This window comes from Amphiprion ocellaris, chromosome 3 (assembly GCF_022539595.1).
Source record: "Amphiprion ocellaris isolate individual 3 ecotype Okinawa chromosome 3, ASM2253959v1, whole genome shotgun sequence".
In the NCBI taxonomy this organism is placed as follows: domain Eukaryota; kingdom Metazoa; phylum Chordata; class Actinopteri; family Pomacentridae; genus Amphiprion; species Amphiprion ocellaris.
Window position 1 is genome coordinate 39,630,566 of NC_072768.1, and position 24,700 is coordinate 39,655,265.

The following is a 24,700-nucleotide window of genomic DNA, read 5'->3' on the forward strand; positions in this document are numbered from 1 at the left end:
CGCGCAATGCAACAGAAATCACCGTCCGAGTGGAGCGCGGAACACGCATGGACATCCGCGCTGTATCGTGCATATATAGTATATGCACGATGCGGCGCGGATGTCCGCGCTGTATCGTAAACGCGGATGTCCACGCTGTATTGTGCATATATATAATATATGCATATACTATATATGCACGATACAGCGCGGATGTCCATGCGTGTTCGGCGCTCCACTCGGACGGTGATTTCTGTTGCATTGCGCGCTCACTTCCGCTTTTGATGACGTATCGTGCTCAGGTGATTCGTCGATGCGTCGTTTGTGGCAGCCCTACTGGGAATCAATATTTAGAGAATGTCTGTTTAACTTGTCTTAAGCTAATAACTTTTCTCCGGTAAGTCACTGTCCTGTTTTCCCAGACGACACTCCTCTGACTCTCTGACCTGCTGTCTGGATGTTTGACGTGACGTCACTTTCAAGGCTGCGCTCTCTTGAGTAATTACCATTGTATTAACCCGATGTATCAAAGAGTAGATACTGAGCAAGATAGTTATCTGTAGTTTACCTTGGGACTCGCGAGAACCTGACACAGTGCAAGACTGCTGTGAAGGTGGAGACATGCGGAGGTGGAGTATTTGCGACAATTTAAAAAAAAAAAAAAAAAAAGAAAAAGAAATTTGAAGGGGTGGCGGCTCAGATTTAGGAATGGCGACCCGCTGCTGCTGAATGAATGTAGAGGAAACCCTGTGATGGACTACATATGGCCACCAAATTTTGTAGATGTAGGTGAAACATCCTGTCCATAGTGATGCTGCAGGGGGCGCTATGGAGCCATTTTCCCCATAACATCACATTTTTCACCAGTTTTCATGAGTTTTTGAGCATATTTATGCCCTCAAAAATGCAATTTCTTGCATTCCAACAGAGTTCTACGTACCCTCAGTGTTTTGGGCCCTAACAATTCGAATAAACAAATGAAAAAATGTGAAACTACTCAACACTGTTTCACCCACACATGCATCAGCCTCCAGATGTTTAGATGTTACTGTATTATTATGGTGAACATGCTGCGGTGATACTAAAGCTTGGAAACGCTCATGAACAACCTGCGAGCCATAAACAGCAGCAGGTTTGTTGGACCCAGTGAACATGGAGGACAGGAGGTCGGCTCGCTCTTTGATAGTCCGTCTGGAAAACTCTCTGGATGACATTTTCTGGTGTTTTCTCTGAAGGAAACAGCAGCCGGCCGTCAGAGAGGGAAGAAGGACAAGAAAGTCAACAGAAGAGGCTTTAAAGTCACCTGATGGGAGGACGGACCGACGCTCGGACCGTCGGGGGGGTAAGGAGAGGTGCATTCTGGGTGCTCATTAGGTGAGGTGGGTGGGGCTATCAGGGATGTGGGCGGGGCTAACAGGTATTTGGAAGGAGACGGGGATCGACTGGAGCTGCTCTCAGAGCTTTTAGATAACGGGAAGGAAGCAGTTTGTTGGAGCACAGAAGAAGGATTCTCCAGGAGCTGCAGGTAGATGGACGGCTGGAAACCACAGAAGAAGAACAGGAAGCAGGAAGTAGAAGCAGAAAGTAGAGTGTGAACAGGTGAGACAGGTGATAATGTGGGAAGAGAACAGGTGAGCAGACGTACCTGCCATCTGGGACGAGCAGGATGCTGAGGAGGAGGAGGAGGAGGAGCGACAAGTTTAGGCTTCGCAAAACGAGGATTCTCCTCCTCCTCCTCTTCATCATCATCATCATCATCAGAGGGGAGGAGAACAGGGGAGGAGGAGGAGGAAGGAGACGGAGGAAAAGAAGGATCCTCATCAGACTGAAGGAAGGAAAGGAAGGAGAGGAAATAAGGAAGGAAATAAAGAAGGAAGGAAAGGAAATAAAGAAAGGAGATAGGGAAAAGAAAGGGAATCAGGAAAAAAGAAAGGATATAGGGAAAGAAAGGACATAAAGGGAAGGAAATGAAATAAGGAAAATGATAAGAAACAAGGAAAGGAAATAAGGAAAGGAAAGAAAATAACTGAAAGGAAAATAAATGAAAGAAAAGTAAAGGAAAGATTTCAAACTTTCCAAAGCTCCTTTAAAGTATCGTCTATGATGTAAATCTGTCAGAAAAACTAATCAAATCTCAGCTTTAAATTCAGAATATTTCATCAAAATCTCTTTTTATTTAACGTCTCTCTCCTTAAATAAACAGTCTGCAAAAAGAAAGAAATTCTCCAGTCATCAACGTAGCCGAGAGCTGAGACCAACAGTCAGGAAACAGAAATCCACCAACAGTCGACTCTTCTGCTGCAAACATTTAAATTATTCTGAGGGTTTCATTTAATTATTCATTCTTCAAGAAGGAAAATCACATTTTTAACGAGGTAGACCCGACCAGAGAAGAACAGCAGAATCACAGGAAAACACAACGCAGAAATACAAACAAAAAACCCCCAAAAGAACGGAAGAAGTTACAGAGAAGCAATCCTCCTCCAAATAAAGAACCAGAACAGAAAGTTCTCCTCGTTTTCCTCACCTTCCTGCGGATCTTTCCCGTCGATGAATTCTCCTCAAACTTGGCCAACAGCTGAGTCGCCATCGAGCGAACTTTGTTCTCCCGCAGTTCCCTGTCTTCACCAGCAGGAGGCGCACTGTGGCAGGACAGCTGAGGAGCACCAAGACAGAGGAAGAGATTAATTAACAGAATAAAAGGCCGTTAATGAAGCTGTTGGAAACTAAAGAGCTGGTTTATCGCATCATCTTCTAACAAACCAGCCCTGATCTGTAAATTATAGATATTTATAAAGATATCTGTGGAATTTTAGATGAATATATCAAATAGTTTGTGAGATTTTTTATTTTTGTAAATTTCCTGTTGACCCATTTTCAGCAGGTTTTTCCTTACATTAAAATCTGAGGCTGTTTGAGCAACAAGATTTCAGAAACTGTTCTAATAATCTGAGGATGAATGAAATCCTTCAGACGTCAGGTTTCTTCCTAAACTCACCTCTGTGAGGTAGTTGTTTCCTTTCCGTCGTCTCTTGTTAACAGAATCTTCTTCCACTTTCTTGTCGTCCTGAAAAATCAGACATCAGAGGAAAGACAGACTCATTAAAAATGACTGAAACTTTAAATTTTTACATTCTGTAAAAATGCAGTAAAAACTATAAAAACACACCAGAGGTAAATAACTATTTGATTGCTTACTTCATGGAGATTTTAAAAGTTTCATTTTAACTGTAAGAGACAAAATATCAACAAAAATCCAAAAAAATGCTCATTTTTTTTCTATGTGGCTACAATCATTAAATAATGAGGGGATAAAATACTAAATTATCTCGCTGGAAACCTATTTAAATAACAATAGAATCTGAATTTTTCACATTCCTTCTGTTTTTTGTGCTAATAGATGCATGACGGTTGAGATATTTTCAGATAATTAAGGCATCGGTTGGTTTTATAGGATTTAATCATGGTTTTAATTATTTTTATTTAATAAACAGTCATCAGAGCTCTCAGTAAATAGAAATAAAGCCTCCTAAATATTCAGATTTTAGAGAATAAATCATGATTACCCTGGGGATCCTCTTCCTCTGCTGGTTCACGACTCTGTGGTTGGTTTTATTTTCTTCTCCGTTTTCGTCGGTTTCTCTTGAAACTGAAAAACAAACACAGAGACATTCGGTTTTCAGAAAACTCCAATAAAACAGTTTAATCTGACGTTTTAAATAAAAACACATTTCCTCTGGTCAGAAAAGTCACATTAAACCAGTAAAAGTCGTGTTTACAGGTGATTTTTTTAAGCAGCATCGGTTCAACGTTGTTTTTTTTGCACATTTTGAACATTTTACGTCATTTTTCTCGTTTTCCAGCTGAAGTTTGAGCAAATATCCACCAGTAGCTTCACCTGAAAACTCACCTGAGTGCAGAAGAATCAAAAAGTCCAACATTTCTGATTGTGACCGGCAGTGATAGACACTAACTATAATAAAAAAAAACATTTAAAATAAATAAATAAAACACAACGTATACAAGAATCTGTGCCGAATCAGTGTTTCTTAAATCAGTACTTCAGTTCCATTTCCATGAAAATCATGAATATGTCCAGCGGATTTAGATTCTGTCTGGATATTCACTATTTTTGGGGTTCTGACAGAGTTTCTTACACCATTTATTGACAGCAGAAATTGTAAAAACAGACTGAAATGGCTAATTTCTAATATTCTGACGGTTTTGGAACTAATCCTATGTAATGCGTGGTTCAGTAACAGAAATAAACCAAATTTTATCAGGATATTTGATCAAAATCACTTATATTTTACATGTCAAATTTTTTTTAAAAAATGACAAAATGTAAGCTTTAACTTTAACCAAAACAAAAAAATACTTCTGAGAAGTCTAATGGGGTTTCTGGCATAGCACCTTGGGCTGGTAGCCTGGCTTCTTGAATGGATAGTGTACCATCTGAGGTCACTGGAGCTGGTACTTGGGCACCTGGGGTCGCTGGAGGACCTTGGGTTGCTGAGGGACCTTGGTCAACTTGGGTTGCTGAGGGACCTTGGTCAACTTGGGCTGCTGGAGGACCTTAGGCTGCTGGAGGACCTTAGGCTGCTGGGGGACCTTGGGCTGCTGGGGGACCTTGGGCTGCTGGGGGACCTTGGGCTGCTGGAGGACCTTAGGCTGCTGGGGGACCTTGGGCTGCTGGGGGACCTTGGGCTGCTGGGGGACCTTGGGCTGCTGGGGGACCTTGGGTTGCTGGGGGACCTTGGGTTGCTGGGGGACCTTGGGTTGCTGGGGGACCTTGGGTTGCTGGGGGACCTTGGGGACCTTGGGCTGCTGGGGGACCTTGGGCTGCTGGGGGACATTGGGCTGCTGGGGGACCTTGGGTTGCTGGGGGACCTTGGGTTGCTGGGGGACCTTGGGGACCTTGGGTTGCTGGGGGACCTTGGGCTGCTGGGGGACCTTGGGCTGCTGGGGGACCTTGGGTTGCTGGGGGACCTTGGGTTGCTGGGGGACCTTGGGTTGCTGGGGGACCTTGGGGACCTTGGGTTGCTGGGGGACCTTGGGCTGCTGGGGGACCTTGGGTTGCTGGGGGACCTTGGGTTGCTGGGGGACCTTGGGCTGCTGGGGGACCTTGGGCTGCTGGGGGACCTTGGGCTGCTGGGGGACCTTGGGCTGCTGGGGGACCTTGGGTTGCTGGGGGACCTTGGGTTGCTGGGGGACCTTGGGGACCTTGGGTTGCTGGGGGACCTTGGGCTGCTGGGGGACCTTGGGCTGCTGGGGGACCTTGGGTTGCTGGGGGACCTTGGGTTGCTGGGGGACCTTGGGCTGCTGGAGGACCTTGGGCTGCTGGGGGACCTTGGGTTGCTGGGGGACCTTAGGTTGATGGGTTTAGGTTCCTTATTGCCGAGTCATGAACACTGATGTTAAGTGAGGTCAGGGAGGCCTGCAGTTCTTTAGATGTTGTCCTGGGCTCCTTTGTGACCTCCTGGATGAGCCATCGCTGTGTTCTTGAGTCTATTTTGGTAGTGAAGCTTCACCACTGTTCCATGTTTTCTCCATTTGTGGATAATGACTCTCACTGTGGTTCTCCGGAGTTCTAAAGCTTTAGAAGTGCTGTTGGAACCCTTTCCACATTGATAGATGTCAATTGTTCTTGAATTTCTTTGGATCATTTTGGTGCAGCTTTTTGAGATCTTCTGGTGGACTTCATTTAGTCAGACAGGTTCTATTGAAGTGATTTCTAGATTGAACAGGTCTGGAGGTCATCAGGTTTGGGTGTGGTCGGTGAAATCAAGCTCGCTTTCCAAAAAATGTGATTAACCACAGTTAATTCATGATTGAACAAGGGGGGCAATTACTTTTTCATACAGGGCTGGGTAGGTTTGGATCGCTTTTTACCTTTCAAACATTAAATTATCACTTAAAAACTGCATTTTGTGTTTACTTTAGTCATCAATATTAAATTTGTTTGATGGTCTTAAACAGTTAAGTGAGGGGAAATATAAAAAAAAAAAGAAGAATACAAGAAGGGGGCAAACACTTTTTCCCTGCACTGTACGTCACACAATCTGAGGCTGATATTAAAGCACAACGCCTCATTTAAGTGTGAAGTTAATGCAGCAGATTCTCAGCAAACAGCCTGAAACGGATTTTCTTTCTACTTCAGAGGTGAGTTTTGCTTCCTGATGACAGTGGTTTGGTTTCTCCTGCTCAGTAACGTTAAAACAACGCTGGGGGAACGTGCCCAGAGCTGGACGTTTCCTCCTCAGACATAGCTCACATTCCAGTCCGGTCTCTGGCAGCAACTCTCCACCACAGTTGCGTAACTTCAGCTCATGTAGAGGATTCAGTAATTTAACACGAGGAGCAGAATCCAGAAAACCAAACCCCAGCTGGATGTTTTTTCACTTTCTGTTCGGAACAAAGGGAGCAGAGATTCTGTTTTCACAGCTTTTTTTTGGTTCGCTGCAATGTTTAACATATTTCAGTGGTTAGAGGGAAGTTCTGGTCCAACAGTCTGAATGAAAACGCTGGAGTGACTTTAAAAATAATCTGTTCCTTTAGTCGGATGGTATAGCAGAGGCAGACGCTGTAAGAACTGAAAAAATATCTGATTTTCAACAGTCCTTGAACTAATCATTTGAGACAGTTTTTCTTGAAAAAATAAATCAAAATTTTATATTTTATTGGAGCCAGAAACTGTAAAAAATCTGTGGAGTTTTAACTTTCCGATGGTCCATGAACTAATCGTGTAATACATCGTGGTTTCTTGAAAATTATTCAAATTAAACAGTAGGAGATTAGAAATACCAAGATTTAACTATAAAACATCATTCATGGCTTCTACTGCTGAAAAATACTTGAAATAAATGTTTTTTTTCTCATAGTGTGTAATAAGTTTCCTGAAGTAGCTGTGATTGTGTTTAGATTCTGACCGTTGTTGTTTGCCGGTGAGTCCCTGAACGCCTCGTAGAATTTGGACAGGTAAAGAACCATCAGCAGTTTGTCCGGTTCGCCCTCGCCGGCCATCTCTTTCCCTGTCGTCACCGGCTGGATGCCGAACTCTCGCTCGGCCACGTCGAATGCCAGCTGGTTGCTTCCCGCCACGTCCTCTTCATTCAGAGAGTCAAAGTCGCTGAAATGGAAAATAAAAATCTGTAAATTCCACTTCAGTATGTTTAGATTCAAGAATGTAACACGCTAAACTCCAAGAACCATAAAAGGTCAACAGTAAATTGAGAGTGTTGCATTAATTTAACTTGATAATATGCTAATATTTAGCATGCTAGCATAACTAGCCTTCATGTGATAGATTAAAATAGTGGTTTTGGTGCTACACATTTGTTTGTTTCCAGTTTCATAATCTTTAGATTCAAGGATTTAACCTGATGAAGTCCAAAAGACTTTTGCATAAATTTAGCTTGATAAAATGTTAATATTTGCATGTTAGCATGTTAGCATAGCTAGCCCTTATGTGATGTAGATAAATAGTTTAAAATCAAGTTTGTTATGAAGTTCAGGGTAAAATTTTGTCACCAGGTGAAAACAAAAGGGACGCCAAGGTTCTTCCTATGAGGGCCGAGGATTATTAAATGTGCTTGATTCAGTACACTGCATAAAAATGTAAAAAACAAACAAACTTGGAATTATTAGTGCTACACATTTAGCTTGATAAAATGCTAATGAGAAGATGATGAGATGCTAGCATACACACATTTTTTTGTTTCCAGTTCCACAATGTTAGATTCAAGGATTTAACCCGATGAACCCAAAAACGTCACAAAAGAACTTCAGCTGAGATTGTTGCATTAATATAGCTTGATAAGATGCTAATATTTAGCATGCTAGCAAATACATTCTTTTGTTTACAGCTCATTATGTTTAAAAGATTTAACCCTGTGAACCCCAAAACATCACAAGACACTTTAGCATGAATTTAGCTTGATAAAAATCTATTATTTAGCATGATAGCATAGCTATCCTTTATGTGATGTTGGTTAATAGCTTAAAATCAAGGTTGTTATGAAGTAAAGGGGAAAATTTTGTGACGAGTTTAAAATAAAAAGGAACACCAAGATTCATCCTATGTGGGCCGAGGATAATTAAACGTGTTTGATTCAGTACACTGCAAAGAACTGGAAAAAACACACAAACCTGGAATTATTGGTGCTACACAATTAGCTTGATAAGATGCTAATGAGAAGACGATAAGACGCTAGCATGTTAGCATACACATTTTTTTGTTTCCAGTTCCAGATTAAAGACTTAACCAGATTGAACGAAAAAAATATCACAAAAGAACCCCAACTGAGAGCTTTGCAGGAATTTAGCTTGATAAGATGCTAATATTTAGCATGCCAGCATACATATTTCATTGTGTACAGCTCAGTACGTTTAAAGGATTTAACCTGATGAACCCCAAAACATCATGAAAGAACTCCAACTGAATATTTTTATTAATTTAGCTTGACAAAATGCTAATATTTAGCATGCTAGTATACCTAGTCTTTATGTGATGTCAGTTGATAGCTTAAAATTAAGGTTGTTATGAAATAAAGGGTAAAATTTAGTCACCAGGTGAAAATAAAAAGGAACAAGATTCATCCCACATGGGCCGAGAATTAGTACTGTAAAAAACAAACATATCTGGAAGTATAAGTGCTACACATTTAGCTTAATGAGAAGCTAACAATAAGAGGAGAAGATGCTAGCATGTGAGCATACACATTTTTTTGTTGTTTCCAGCTCCACAATGTTTTGATTCAAGGATTTAATCTAATGAACCCAAAACATCACAAAAGAACCTCAAGTTTTACATGAATTTACCCTGATAGTATGCTAATATTTAGCATGCTAGCATACCTAGCCTTTATGTGATGTTCGTTAATAGCTTAAAATCAAGGTTATTATGAAGTAAGGGGTAAAATTTTGACACCAGCTGATTTGGTTTAGTCTCAATAATCTAATTTCTAAAGCACGATGCAGCTAAATCTAGTGTTAAAGCTAAAATTAAATGCACTGTATGCTACCTGATTAGCTTCAAAAAGAAGAAAGATGATATTAGCAGTTAGCTGAGGAGCCAACAGAAATTTCTCAGAAGCTGGTAGAGAAGAAAATTCTGTAATTCACGCAATGTTTATTTAGATACCATAGAGGTGTTGTTCTGAACAATGAATATTAGCATCACACTGCTAACGTGGCTAAAAACTGATCTGTCTGACTGATTAAAGTTAGAAAAAAACACCAACCAGTCAAACGTCTCTACATGAGAATTAATGCTGAGTGTGGAAGCAGCAGCTCAGTGCTAAAACTTGTGACGCTTTAACTGATTCTCTCGGCTGCATGTGAACAGATTCTCCTCAAACAAACGTCAGCTGTTCTGGTTCTGAATGAGATAAATCACCAGATAATAAGACGGAGCGTCGACTAATTCAGCCTAGAAGTGGAGAAAATCCAACGGTTTCTGAAAATAGAAGACGGAGTCAGCTGATTCAGGATCACCAGCTTCAATCGATCCTCCGCCTGGTAACATTTAAAGAAGCGTGAATGTTTCCGAGTTTGTATCAAACCGTTTATAAAGATGAAATTCATCCTTCATGCTGTTGACAAAGAAAACCAAACCTGAACAACCACCAGGTCAGTCTGTCCAATCAGAAAATATGTTGTTGTAAAGTCTCACATTTATTCTGAGTTTATTTATTAGGTGTTTGAGACCCAAAACTAAGTTCTGTGAAATATTTTGAGCTGTATTTGATTAATTTCTTAAGTTTTCAGATCAAAATTGTTGTATTTTCACCTTAAAAAACATCTGTGAATTCATTTTAATGGTTCAATATCTGCAGAAACAAAACCAACAGTCATGACATGAGGTGAAAACTCAGAACTGTTTCTATCAGATCAGAATGATTAAATGAATTCAACAGGGGCAAAATTCTTCATTATTGGCTCTTAAAAACGGTAAAAAGTCCAAAATTTTCAAACAATTTGTTTCTCCATAAAGCTCCTGTAAGTGTATGTATATGGATGGAATCATATTTCTACTAAAATGCAGTCTTTGGTTGACACTTAACCAAAGATGACTTTAATCTCATCCAAAATGGCTAAAAATTGATCCAAAATGACTTAAAACAACCTAAAAAAGACTTAAAATTGGTGCAAGAAGACAAGGATGGTTGAAAATGACTCAAAATTTATCCAAAATTACTTGAAACTTGTCCACAATCGCTCAAAATTGGTTCAAAATGAGATAAGAATGGTCTAGAGTAGTTCAAATTTGTCCAAAATTACTGCAATGAGATTTTTTTGCCCTTTAAAATGGGAAAAGTGCAAAATTTCCAATCCAGGCTGGTCTAGTATCTCCATGAAGTTAGTAAGTTCTGTAAGTGCATATCTATGGATGGATCCATGTTTCTACTAAAATACAAACTTTGGTCGACATTTGGCCAAAGATGACTTGAATCTTGTCTGAATGACTTGAAACTTGTCCAAAGTCGCTCAGCATTTGTCCAAAATAAGACAAATGAATTAAACTTCTTACAATATTTCAACATGAATCAACATGAAGCAGCTTGTAACTCTGCACATATAACACCAACATCTAGACCTCTATGAACATCTAGACCTCTATGAACACCTAGACCTCTATGAACATCTAGACCTCTATGAACACCTAGACCTCTATGAACACCTAGACCTCTATGAACATCTAGACCTCTATGAACATCTAGACCTCTATGAACACCTAGACCTCTATGAACATCTAGACCTCTATGAACACCTAGACCTCTATGAACACCTAGACCTCTATGAACATCTAGACCTCTATGAACACCTAGACCTCTAGGAACATCTAGACCTCTATGAACACCTAGACCTCTATGAACATCTAGACCTCTATGAACACCTAGACCTCTATGAACACCTAGACCTCTAGGAACATCTAGACCTCTATGAACATCTAGACCTCTATGAACATCTAGACCTCTATGAACATCTAGACCTCTATGAACACCAGTTTCTGTCTACCAAAGAGTCCACATCAACATTTAGTAAAAATATCTAAAAACTGGAACCTTTTCTGGTCAAACTTTCCTCACATCAGGTTCTACTGATGTTAGAGCCTCAAAAGTTGGTGAAATGTCGACCAAAGTCAGAATTTTAGTAGAAACATGGATCCATCCATAGAAATACACTTACAGGAACTTTATGGAGACACTAGACCAGCCTGGATTGGACATTTTCCAGTTTTTCCAGTTTTCATGGTCCAATAATTAAGAATGTGTCCTCTGCTGGATCCATTTAATCATTGTGATCTGATGGAAACTATTCTGTCTGAGTTTTTACCACATTTCATGGCTGTTGGAGTTTGATTTCTGGAGATAATCAACCCTAAAAATTGCTTCATGGGTATTTTTGAGGGTAAAACTACAACAATTTTGATCTGAAAACACATGAAAGTCTCAAAATTTTGCCAGTAATATTTCACAGAGCTTATTTTTGGTCCGGTTTGCTTCGTGGATGTTCTGTTCTGCTGTGTTGGTTCTTACATGAGTTCTGGTCTCTGGCGGTGGATCAGAGCACAGAGGGCGAGTCCACTCCTCCAGGAGGACGTCAGGTTGGTGACGTCCACTCCTCTGTAGCCGTGGGTTTGGTTCTGACACCAGGTCAGCAGTCGACCCGGCCGGACCTCGGACTCTGCAGGAGAACAGCAGCAGGTTTCGGTTTCATTTGGTGTGGACGCCGTGATAGATTAAAACCAGAGACTCTGGCAGCAGAACAACATTCTGGCCTCCTTCACTAACACTGTAAAATGCAGAACTGCAGCTCAAAGGAGGGTTTGTTTTACACGTCAGAGTTTAATACCGGTAAAGTTCCAGAGGAGGACGGGCTACTGAGAACTGCTACTGATACTGAAGTAAAACGAGGCATTAATTCTGCTTTATGGTCATTTTGAAGTCTGTGGTTTGAGGTAAAAAGATTTTAAATAATTTAAATAGAATGAGAAAAATGGAGCCAGAGAGCAAAACTGAGAAAACATGGAAACATTCAAGGTATCGATTTAAAATAGAAATCCATCACATGCTGTCATGTGATGCTGTGTTACCATAGCAACATGAGTGGTGTAAATAACCATGACATCTTTTTACCTGTAAATGGTGGCTTCCCCCTAAAATGTATGAACTTCTACCATAGATATATTTAAAGGCAGCTTTTCTCTAAATGTTTTTCTGCCTCATCATACCCTGAGCCACAAATCTGCACTTTAGAAGCACCAAAGCTTCCAGTTTTATATCGATTTATATTCTGTGAAGGATTTTAGCTGGATATTTCTTACATTTTATACCTAAAAACAGGGTGAGTAAAAAAAACTGGCTGTTGACAGTAGTATCTGATTTATGGAGTGATAAAAGAGACATCCTGAACGTGTCAATACATTAAAGAAGAATTTTGAAACTGGATTTATGTTCAGATAATGTAAATTAGTACATATTTAGATCGATAATGTGTCATTTTCAGGTGTAAACTGAAAATTTCAGAGGACATATAATACAAAAAATAAATAATGCTTCATCTATGAAGACAAACTTTGATAATAGAAAACTATTCAGACCCAACGGTAACAAACAAGCCCCAACTCATGATGCTGCCACCACCATGCTTTATCTATGAAGTGTACTTTGATGATAGCTAAAGCCAGCTTTCATGCAGTTTTTCTGATTCTGTTCTGCAAATGAATGCAAATCAGTACATATTTTGATAGATAAAGCCTAATTTTCATATTTAAACATAACTGTGATAGCTTGTAGTGAATTAAAAATAGTCTTAATGTCAATAACCAATATCCAGCTGTAGTTTCTAATGTGTGACTAAACTATGACTCCCAGTCTGAACTAGAACCCTCTGTGAGTTGAGAAACACTCCTTAGTGCAGGTATTTCCTACCGTGTGTTGACATGACGCTGCTGCAGGTCAGCACACGTCTGTTTGGCTTCATGGTCGACCCTCATGTGGGTGTAATTTAATCCCTCTTATTGTCTGAGTTGAGGTGTGTCGGCCTGTGAAGCTAAAGTTTCCCTGAGGAGAAGCTGAGCTAACATCCACTGTGAGGTCAGCCTCATATTCTGTAATAAATGAGTTCACACAGGATTATTAAAATGTTCTGTTACTGCCGGCTTTGTCATGTCGAGATGTTTTCTTAAACTGTGAATGAGCTTCTTAATTTGGTGTTTCAGAGGGAGCTTTAATGCAGCATTAATGCCGCCGTGGGTGAATCTAATCTCAACGATGACTCACAGGACGATCAGATTACAACATGACGAGCTTTTAATCTACAATACAGCCTCATCTGAGCGTCTGGCAGCAAATCCTCGCTGTCAGTGTGATCGTTAAAGATATCTGAAGCGTCTACAGCCGCCTTTTTATTAGAACGGCAGCATCAACACACTGCATGTAGAAGCTGCCACTGACCAACCTCCTCAGTTTATTTTCTAAATATTAACACTGACTCAGACAGCAGATGAGATAATATAACCATTAGAGCTGGGGTGTCAAATATACGGGATGACTGAGGTGAAAATGAACACTGACCATTGAGGAATATAAAGTCAGACAGCAGCTTCAGTACTAAAGAGTTTGGTTTGGTGGAAGCCTGTCACAACTTTTATGTATTTGTATGTATAAATTTATACATTTATAAGGCAGGAGGATAAATTAACCTTCTCCCTGAACGGTTCCTGCTTTAGTTTGTATGATGACAGTTCAGATTATTACACAGAGTTGTTTTTATCATAAAGTAAAATCCTAGATTGTGAATTGTTCTTTTGTCTTTTGTGTCTCGTTTGTGACTTTTTTTGTCTGACTTTTGTCATTTTGTTTGTCGTTTTGTGTTTCCTTTTGTCTCGTTTGTATTTTTTGTCTTACTTTTGTCATTTTGTGTTTTGATTTATTTGCTGTTTTGAGCATCGTTTTTGTCGTTTTGTGTTTTTTTTGTCTCGCTTGTGTTGTCCATTTCTTGTCCCCTTTTTTTTTGTTTTTGTCATTTTTTTGTGTTATTTTTGTTGTTCATTTTTCATTGCTTTGTAATGGTTTTTGTCTCTTTTTTGTTTTGTTTCATGTCGTATGTCTCATTTTGGGCCGTTTTGTTTCTCACTTTTGTCATTTTGCGTCTCGTTTTTTGATATTTTGCCTTGTTATTGTTGTTTTTTGTAATTTTTGTCTGACTTTTGATCTTTTTGATCATAAAGTAAAATCCTATATCATCAGTTCCAGATAGCTGTGACTAAATGTTGTGTTCCTTTGTAGACACTCTGTGATCTGGAAGGTGTAATGTGGAAATGATAAACTGAGGCTGAATGTTGCTGAAATTGAACTTGTTTTTCTTAAGAAATCTGAGTTTGTTCATAATGTTTTGTAAAAAACAGAACGTACTTTTTTGCTCGAAAACAAAGGGAATTTTTTGGAGTTGTGGTTATTTAGAATTTATTATGCTGTGATTTTACTGGTCACTGGAGATCAAATTGGGCTGAATGTGGAACCTGAACTAGAATGAGTTTGACACCCCTGCATCATTTTAATATATCTTAATTTTATTTTAAGTGTTGCACGTGTTTCATTATTTAGCTATACTTTTCCTGTATAGCATCTTTATTTTTTTAATCTTGATTTTAGTTTTTGCACATTGTGTCATATAAACTACTGGATGCAAACTTTAAAACATTTTCTTAACTGATTGTAGGTGATGATTAAAGTACAGGCAGCATTTTACCACATGCTACTGAAGCTAATTTAGTTTACTGCAGAAGCGACTGTGTTGGCCACATGTGAGCTCTGGTCGGAGGTCATGAACCACGACATGAGTCTTTGTCATGGTGCCTGTTGCTAGCTAAACTCCCTTGCCAATATGACCTATGCATAGTCCAAGTGACTACTCTGTCTGGCTACGACAGTATTAAACAAACAAATTGCAGTCTCCCATCTCTTTAAACAGTGACAGGCTCCACCTGATGGCGCACACAGGTACTACAGCTTATCTACGATCTAGACGAGTGGTATCGATTGGGATTCTGTATCAGAAAATGACAACAAAGTGAGGAAAGATTCTTAGTTTCATGCTCTACGCTGTTGAACACATCCTGTCAGAAGTAAGGAAAAAATCAGTTCTTGAATTTTTTCAAGGCTTGACAACCAGAGTTTTGTTTGGATCGACATCCTCACCTCTCCTGGACAGGTTGATGGATCTACGAGTCGGTCCTTCTCTTTCCACCAGACTCAAGTCCTGCCGACCATCGATGAACAGATGACGAACCTGAAAGAACAAGAAGTAGAAAAAGAAGAAATGTTTCAGATGTTAAATTAGATCAGATGACTTAAAAAACACAACCACTGACGGTTCACCAGCATATATTTAAAGACCACAACAACACAATCGTTACTCTTCTTACAGATTTGTCTCCCTGTGATTTATTTCTCTTTCCTCCCCCAAAAAATAACTGGGTTGAAGTGTTGATGTTTTGTACAGTGTAGGAGATCTAGTGCCCTTCACTGGTTGCATACTTTCAGACCTGCTGATACTCTGGCAGGTTTGGAGGCTCTGCAGAGAACCAAGGAGGCACAAATAACGACATGAAGTAAAGCAATTATGGCTGGCAATTAGTTCTTGTTGAACAGTTTAAACTCCACAAAAGCGACCATTGTTGGGTAGTTGCTCTGGCAAATGTGACACGTTTAATATCTCATGCAAGCATCAACACTTTCCCCCGTCCAAGTATTCCAGACACAAAGGTTTGCATGCTAGGATATTATCTGTGCGCAGCTTTAATTGTTGCCGCTGTCAGACGTTGAAGCTGGTTGGCATGAAAACACCGGACCTCACAATGCAGCGTTTGTAGCAGAGTTCAGTTTAGAACAAGTCTGAGTGGTTAGTAAACAGAAAACAGGAATTTATCTTCCACTGTGGAGACCATAGAAAAAAGGTTCACTATTTAAATACAGAGAATAACGGTGGAGTGGCTAATTAATGCTGTAATAATTTCTGTAATTAGGATCCGAGCACCAAAGGACCCTCTTGAAACCAATGGGTTCCTTTTCTTTATTTTTTCGACCGCTTTTTGAATTGGAAATTTGCACACATATCAGGATCGGCGAAAAAATTTTATATTTTACGGAACTTGCATAGGTGTGAGTCAAAATGGCTCAATAGCGCCACCTGGAGAATTTCAAATGGGCTCTACGACCAGGACCATCACCTACAGCTATGAAATTTGGTAGGTATAAGTAACTCGTCACGACACACAAAAATGTAATTGACACCCATGCCAAAAAGACAACAGGAAGTCAGCCATTTTGAATTATGTGACATATTTGGACCATTGTGGACCAATTTTCGCACATTTTCAAAAGCTATAAACTCAAACAGGGTAACCCCGACAGAGCTCAAACTTGGCCAGGGTGTACTACAGGCATGGGAAATCAAAAATTAGCAAAATGTTCCATAAAAGTCTGAGGGTGTTGAAGTGGTGGCTGGCAGAATTTGACAATTCACCATAACACAGGAAGTGCTATCTAACTAGCCTGTAATGCTCCAATCTGCCTCAAACTTTACATGTATGATCAGAGTCCAGCCCTGACAACATACCTAGGCTTATATACATTCACAGTGATAGCGCCACCCGGTGGACAGTTTTGATAGGTCGCCATCAAAAATGCCACAGGCCGAAATACATTCTCAGTCACAGCGCCACCTGGAGGACATGTTTGGATTCTCTGACCAGCAAGGATGTGAGAATCCGTTCAACGCTGCTTGCAGCTTTAATTTATTTAATATTATTTAAGATTCATTTTTTTTGACTGTGACTGTACAGATTCCTGTTTCATTATTTAAATGCAGATAATAATGGTGAATTTAACGTTCCAATTCAGAGAGATTTAGAGAAGACAGCATTTTAATCTAACATCAGGTGAGGAAACGTATTCTTCATATGTGCTGCTTTTATGTCTATGCAGTTTTGTAATTATTTTTTTCGCCGTCTCTCGTCTGCACTGCGAAAATTCAGCTTGTTTGGCCTTGGCCGTTTCATTTTCTTTGCCGTCTTAGAAACTCACGGCTGTAATTCATCGGTAGACGAAGCTGAATCCTTGAACAAATCCAAGGCTACCTGTTCCTTCCTGTTCCCTCAGAGATGGACTGTATGAAGGCTGAAAGCAGCTTAATTTTTTCAAGCTGCTTTCATCTCTCATGTCCTTGTTCTTTCTAAAGTGAAAGATTAAATACATGTTTTTTCTGGACGGACCTGATGTGGTCGCACACAGCCGGAGCTCAGGTTGGGGTAGCGGGTGGCAGGATCGATGGAGTACTGCTCAAAGTTTTTACTGATGTTCCCTGTGGTGGTCTGAGGCAGCAGACGGTAAATACTCTCCCTGGTGGAAACACAACAGGTAGACATGTCAGATTTAAAAGAAATAATTCACGATACAGTCATACAACACATTTTAACACCACTATATTTGTATTCTGCACTGTTTGCTGCCTTTGTTTCATTGTATGAACAAATATTTACTCTAGTACATCCCCTTAAAGCACACAGAGTATTAGAATATTAACATGTAACACAAAAGTACTCATCATTTTACTATTTTTACAGCTTCAATGTTTGGCCAAAGAGCACCACAACAAAAAAGATTATTTAATTCAGATTATATGTAACTTCCTGTTCACCTACAGTGTTGTTCACGTCGCCTGTCAGTGGTTTTAATATTGTGGCTGATTGATATAAATCTGTAATAGATATTTTTGGTTTTAGTTTGCGTTCTGTTCTGATGGTGGAACAAGTAGAAAGTTCAGTTTCCAAAGGATTCATGAATTTATGTCGTCAATTTTGAATTCAGTTGGCCTTTTAGAAGAAGAAAAGTTGTAGGATCATTAGCAAACTAGGCTTTATTTTCATTTCTGTGAATAAAAAAGCTCAAATATTCAGCACGTTTGTTGGATTTAGATGTTTCTTGTGCATAATATTGAGCTAAATGCAGATCAAAAGAGAAAAATATTAAAAGTTATCCTCCAGGGGAAGATGTATAAAGATTCTAGATTTCATAGGAATCTGTCCAGTAGTTATTTTGGACCAAACCGGCAAACTGTCCAAGACTGGACTGAGGCTCGCTTTAATCTTAATGAAATCCAGAGAAAATAAATGACGAAATCACATAAAAGAATGGAACACAAAGTGAAATAAAACGTCTTCACCTCTCGGCCAGGATCTCCAGAGGACTCCTTCCTTGAGCCCAACCCCTCACCATCCAAGCAGAGTCGAAAGCAGCCAGAAAACCTCGAGCACAGCCGGTTCCCATCGGCCAGAAGGGCTGCAAATGGAGAATGTGATGGTAAACACAATGGGGGTAAACAGCAGTAGCTACCAATTCAATTCAATTTTATTTATATAGCGCCATTTACAGTCAAATTGCCTCGAGACGCTTTACAGAACCCATATGCCTGACGCCCAGAGCAAGCCAAAAGTGTGAGTTAAAGGACATGTCCTGGTCAAAGATAACACCGAGGTTCCTCACAGTAGTACTGGAGGCCAATGCAATGCCATCCAGAGTAACTATATGCTTTGAAAGCAATTTTCTAAGATGATTGGGGCACCAGTTTTAACAATGTTGGCTGTAGGCTTAATGTAGTTGCCTGAAACTTAAAAAGAGGAATAAAACACTTCCTGATAGCTTTGAAAATAGTGATGAAGCTAATCTTAGCCACTCAATTAATCGCTAGTCTATAAACGTCAGTTTGTACTGAAAATGTGAGCTCTGGTCGGTGGTCATAAATCCTCCAAAGTCTTTATCATGGTGCCCATTGCTAGCTAAACCCCTGACATGCTGTAGCTAGCCGTAGCAACAGTGTTTTCTACAGGTTTAACGCAGCTGCCTGAAACTCCAAAAATATGGATTAAAGAACGTGCGACAGCACAATCCGCTCTAACAACATTCCTATTCATGATTTAGGTAGAGATGCAAGTTTCGCACAGTTTTCTTAACCAAAGGTCAACCGCATTATCAATTAATATTCAATAAACTGTTAAGACACATTTAGTACAGTAAGAAGTTTTTAATGTCCTGATGAAGCTAATTTTAGCCACTCAGTTAAGGAATCACTATCCTATAAACGTCAGTTCGTATTTAAAATGTGAGACACCACCTAGTGGTGTCACCATGAACTACATCTAATCTACAATACTTGAAGTGTGTATCATCTTGGAAAATGTGACTGGGCCTCAGTATCAGGTGATACTAAATATTAAAAGGCTCAGATCGAATCAGGGACAAAAATTATATGAATGAATGGAATGAATGAATGGTTTTATTTTGGTTACAAGATTATAGTGCAAAAACTTCATTTTGTGCGTTCAAAAAAATATATTATACATTCTTGCAAGATGCTTTTTTTTTCTCCTTTCCTTCCCCTTCTCCCTCCCCCCCACAAAAAGGAGGATGAAAAAGAAAGGAAAAAAGACAAAAAAACTGAAGAAAAAAACAAAATAATCAAACAAAAAAATATACATATATATATATAATAATATATATTTATATATTTATATTTTTTTCTTTTTTCTTCCTTTTCCCACCTCTTTCTACCCCCCCCGCCCTTTTCTTTTTACGAGTTCTGCAACCGAAACAAGGAATAGGCAGAAGCCAAGGCTTATTTTGCCTGTCCTGTACAATCCATAGTATCCCCCAGCATATCAGTAATACATGAAATAAAAGACAAAAAGAAAAAAACAAAACAAGACTTTACTCTGAATTGTTCTTCGTATCATTTCACCTGTCAGTCATTTTACATTGTAATCCTGGATTATTTTGCCTTTCAATGCTTTTTTGAAACTCACCAAAGATCTACACAGTTTCAACTCATCACTAAGTCCATTCCATAAAATAACCCTCAAATGTGAAACACATCTGTATTTAACATTAGTTCTTATATGACCTCTTTCAAAGATACCCTGTCCTCTTAAATTATAATTTTTTTCTCTTAATTTATAAAATTGTTGAATACAGGTAGGAAGACTTTTATTCTTTACACGAAATAGTATTTCTAATGTTTTTAAATATACAATATCTAAAAATTTCAAGGTGCAAGATTCTATAAATAGTTTATTAGTAGTTTCACAGTAGGAAGCTTTATTTATTATTCTAATAACTCTTTTCTGGAGTTTAATTACAGGGTCTATGTATGTTCTGTATGTATTTCCCCAAACCTCAACACAATATGTCATATATGGCATTATAAGTGAGAAATACAAAATAGGCAGACCTTTCTTATTCAAAAAATCACTAGTTTTGTAAATTATACCAATACTTTTAGATAATTTCTGTTTTATATATTCTATATGTGGCTTCCAACTGAGTTTACAATCTAAAATTACTCCCAAGAATTTGGTTTCATATACTCTTTCAATTTTAACTCCATTTAGGATTAATTGAGTTTCACAATTAGCCCTAACACCACCAAATACCATAATTTTGGTTTTATTTTCATTTAATGTTAACTTATTGATATTAAACCATTCCTTTAACCTGATCAACTCTTTTTCTACTGTTTTCAACAATTCCTTAATGTCTGGTCCTGAACTAACTAAATTTGTATCATCTGCAAATATAATAAATTTCAACTTATTAAGTACTGTACCTATATCATTCAAATAAAGTATAAATAACTTAGGTCCTAATACTGAACCCTGTGGAACGCCACAGGTTACTTTTCTAAAATGTGACACAGTATTGTTAAAGTTTACATACTGAAACCTATTATTTAAGTAACTTCTTATCCAGTTTAGTGTAACACCTCTTATACCATAACGCTCCAATTTCTGCAGAAGTAAGGAATGATTAATTGTGTCAAACGCTTTACGCAAGTCCACAAATACTCTTACAGCGTATTGTTTCTTATCAATAGCTGTAGATATATTTTCTACTAATTCCATCACTGCTAAGGATGTTGATCGGTTACTCCTAAACCCATATTGATGGTCACTCAGTAACTCATATTTCTCTATGAAAGCATCCAGTCTATTTACAAACAGTTTCGCAAGTATTTTTGAAAACTGAGGCAGCAAAGACACGGGTCTGTAATTTGATAAAATGTGTTTGTCACCATTTTTATAGATCGGTACCACCTTAGCCATTTTCATCCTATCAGGAAAAATACCTGTTTGGAAGGATTTGTTACATATATAAGTAAATGTTTTGAGTACACAGTCCATTACTTCCTTTATAAGTGACATATCAATAGAATTATCATCTGTAGATTTTTTACTCTTGAACTTCCGGACCACTTCAAATACATCACTTTCACAAACTCCACCAAGGAACATTGAATGCTTAGTCCTGAATGCAAACTCATAATTATGGTCTACATCTCTAATTTCCCTTGCTAAATTTGGGCCTACATTAACAAAAAAAAATCATTAAACTCATTAGCAATTTCCTTATTATTTTCAATCATTGAATTGTCATTATTTACAAAAAATGTTGGAAAATCATTTTGACTTCGATTTTTTATGATACTTTTGAGCACTCCCCAGGTCCCCTTAATATTATTTTTGTGTTTTAGCAGCAGTTGATCATAATAGTCTTTTTTGTGCAATCTCATAATAGATGTCAATTTGTTTTTATATTTTTTGTACTTGTCCTCCTTGTCCTTTGTTCTCTGTGTAATAAATTCCCTGTAGAGCTTATTTTTCTTTTTACAAGCTTTTTCCAACCCTTCTGTTAACCATGGTTTTCTCTGCTTTTTTGGATTTGGTCTATATTCTTTCAATGGGCAATGGCGGTCATAAAAAAACAAAAATGTATCTAAAAAAGCGTCATATGATTGATTGGTATCTTCCACATAAACTTCTTGCCAGTCATGATTTACAAGATCTGTCTTGAGTGCCATGATTGCCTCTTGCGATTTTGTTCTAACTAAATTACTAGTCTGTGTATTTGTTCCTACGTTTTCCTTTTTCTTCATTTTTAACACAGCAAAGACAGGCAGATGATCACTTACATCAGTCAATAATAATCCACTAACTATTCTCACATAGATTACATTAGTAAAAATATTATCAATCAATGTTGCAGCATCTTTGGTTATTCTGCTCGGATTTACAATTAATGGATGGAAATTCAAACTAAACATAATATTAACAAACTCTGCAGTTTTCATATGATCATTAGATTTTAATAAATCAATGTTGAAGTCACCACAAACCAAAATAGTCTTATCATTATGATTTTCATATAATTCATAAATCTTCTTTTTGAATTGATCAATACATGACCCTAGTGTTCTATAGATGCAACTAATTAAAATGTTTTTGGATCGATCAACCTCAATTTCAATGGTTATACATTCCATCAATTATCAATAACCATGGTCATACCCCTAATAACTTTACATTTAAAAGCAGACATCACGAACAGTGCCACGCCCCCTCCCCTTTTATTGCCCCTGTTTTGCCAATACATTTCATAACCCTCTAATCCATCCTGTAAATCTTTTTCATCACTCAACCAAGTCTCTGAAATTGCTATTATAGTAAACTTGTGTTGAAGCTGCTGAAGGGAATCTGTAATTTTGGTGAGATTACTGTAGAGACTCCTACTATTAAAGTGAATCACTGAGAACCCCTCCATCTTCATACTGGAATTAAACTTATCTTCTGAATAATATTCACAGTTCATATCAATGTTCTGGTAGAAGTGGATCTCTGGATCAAAGTCGTTTTCTAACACATAAGGCCTGTGATCTTTAAAGTCAAACACTTAAAATCAGTGTATTCACTCATTTTTCCATATTTGTGCCTCACAAGCAGTATTTGGCATATACCTATATTTCACAACAAAATAAATACCTGACCTCCCTCCATTATTCCACCTCTCCACCATATGATTCATCAGTTTCATTTGTATCGGTCCAGCTCTTTAATGTCTCTGACTACTATCACTCTAGCCTGTTCTGGTGTACCATTTAGTCGTATCATTATTTTGCAGTTCCTTGTCCAAGTGTCTTGTATCCGCTTTTCCTTTTTCAGGATTCTAGCTTGTCTTGCAATTTCACCATTTCTCTTAGTCAGATGCTCATTGACAAATACCCCTGTGCCCTTCAGTTTTTTTTACCTGCTTTAACACCTCCTGTTTATGTTTTCTACTCACAAATCGCATGATGATATTGGACCTGCTGGGCCTCTTGTCTTGTCTTTGGGGTATGGTGTAGCAAGCAGCTATATTTTGACTGTCTATAGGAATGTCTTTGCTCCTGAAGAAGTTAATGACTTGTTGCTCCAGTGTGCGTAATTCATCTCTTATACATTTTTCATTGCTTCCCAACAGTATAAAATGAAACTTCTTCAATAAAGGCAAGGCAACATGGATCCAGGTAAAGAAACGTAAAATCGGTGGATGGAATAATGAATAAAAGTGAATGAACTAGCTTCCTAAATCTCTCTCACAATATTCCTATTTGTGATTTATTTCTTAAACAAAAGTCACTCATGTTATCAATTATTAATCAAAAAAAACTGTTGAAACTGATTTTCTATACGCTAATGGAGCTAATTTTGTGGCTCTCTGGTCGGAGGTCATTAACCATCAGAGGTCTTTTTCGTGGTGACCATTGATAGCTAAACCACCATAATGCTGTAGCTAGCCGTAGCTACAAAGTTTTCTACAAGTTTAATGTAGCGGCCTAAAATTTCAGAAAAAATGGATGACACAGCTTCCTATGGCACAATTCTCTCTGACAATACTCGTGATTTAGGTAGAAATTCTTAACAATTTTGTTAACTGAAAGTCATCACATTACCAATTAATAATCAATAAACTGTTAAAACAAATGAAGTACAGTAGGGAGTTTTCAATATGCTGTTGAAGCTAATTTTAGCCACACAGCTAAGGAATCACTATCCTATAAACGACAGCTGGTATTCATAATGTTAGCTCATTAACCATCACAGAAGTCTTTGTCATGGTGCCCAATGGTAGCTAAACCCCTAACATGCCGTAGCTAGCAGTAGTAACGGTAATGGTGTTTGCTACAGGTATTTTGTAGCTGCCTGACACTCAAAAAAACCCCATTAAACTCTCTGGTCGGAGGTCATTAACCACCAGAAGTCTTTATCATGGTGCCCATTCCCAGCTAAACCCCTACCATGCTGTAACTAGCCATAGCGACAGTGTTTTCTACAGTATAACGGTGCTAACTCCCGGTACCTCTAGCAGACTGTCTCCCACCAGAGCGACCAGCAGCTGGTGTCCGTGTTTTTCCCGGATCAGGGCGGCGTTCTCGGAGGCGTACATGCTGGTGAAGTCGAACATGGCGACGTCCGGCTGCCCGTAGTGGTTGATGGCGTAGTCCAGCGATGGCAGCTGGTAGTTCGTACCGAAGTCAGCCGCTTCGCGGGCGTAGGACTGCAGCGCCTCCTGGTTGACGTTGTCGGGGCTCAGCAGGCGCTCGGTTTCTATGTAGTCCTGAGTGGACAAAACAGGAAACAGATACGAGAGTCGACTCATTAAAAGCAACGACTTCTGCTCATCTTTGACTGGCCCCAATTTTTCATATTTTAACATATGGATGTTTGCAAAGTATATGTGAAATAATTTTGGCTAAATTAATTTACCATTCATCAGATGCTTTCTGCGTGACCACGTCTTATTTGCTCGGAAATTTTTTTTAATCATAAACTGGACATTGAAAGTAG

At 38.7% G+C, this 24,700-nt stretch overlaps 1 protein-coding gene across 9 annotated transcripts in view; it reads right to left on the reverse strand.

Annotated features, from left to right (window-relative positions):
• The window catches only part of mical2b (microtubule associated monooxygenase, calponin and LIM domain containing 2b), a 99,485-nt gene that overhangs the window by 34,618 nt on the left and 40,167 nt on the right, over nt 1–24,700 (reverse strand). For 5 of the 9 annotated variants that reach the window (XM_055009348.1, XM_055009349.1, XM_055009351.1 and 2 more), the window contains exons 8-19: nt 24,213–24,470; nt 18,211–18,326; nt 17,261–17,387; nt 15,186–15,276; nt 11,520–11,667; nt 6,909–7,108; nt 3,546–3,628; nt 2,978–3,046; nt 2,507–2,635; nt 1,625–1,804; nt 1,283–1,516; nt 1,089–1,208 (exon numbers count right to left, since the gene is read on the reverse strand). In XM_055009348.1, coding sequence (XP_054865323.1) covers nt 1,089–1,208; nt 1,283–1,516; nt 1,625–1,804; nt 2,507–2,635; nt 2,978–3,046; nt 3,546–3,628; nt 6,909–7,108; nt 11,520–11,667; nt 15,186–15,276; nt 17,261–17,387; nt 18,211–18,326; nt 24,213–24,470 — 1,755 coding nt within the window. Of the gene's footprint in view, nt 1–1,088; nt 1,209–1,282; nt 1,517–1,624; nt 1,805–2,506; nt 2,636–2,977; nt 3,047–3,545; nt 3,629–5,246; nt 6,385–6,908; nt 7,109–11,519; nt 11,668–15,185; nt 15,277–17,260; nt 17,388–18,210; nt 18,327–24,212; nt 24,471–24,700 lie in introns of those variants that run through there. The other 4 variants (XM_055009350.1, XM_055009352.1, XM_055009355.1 and 1 more) reach the window with 4 other exon arrangements.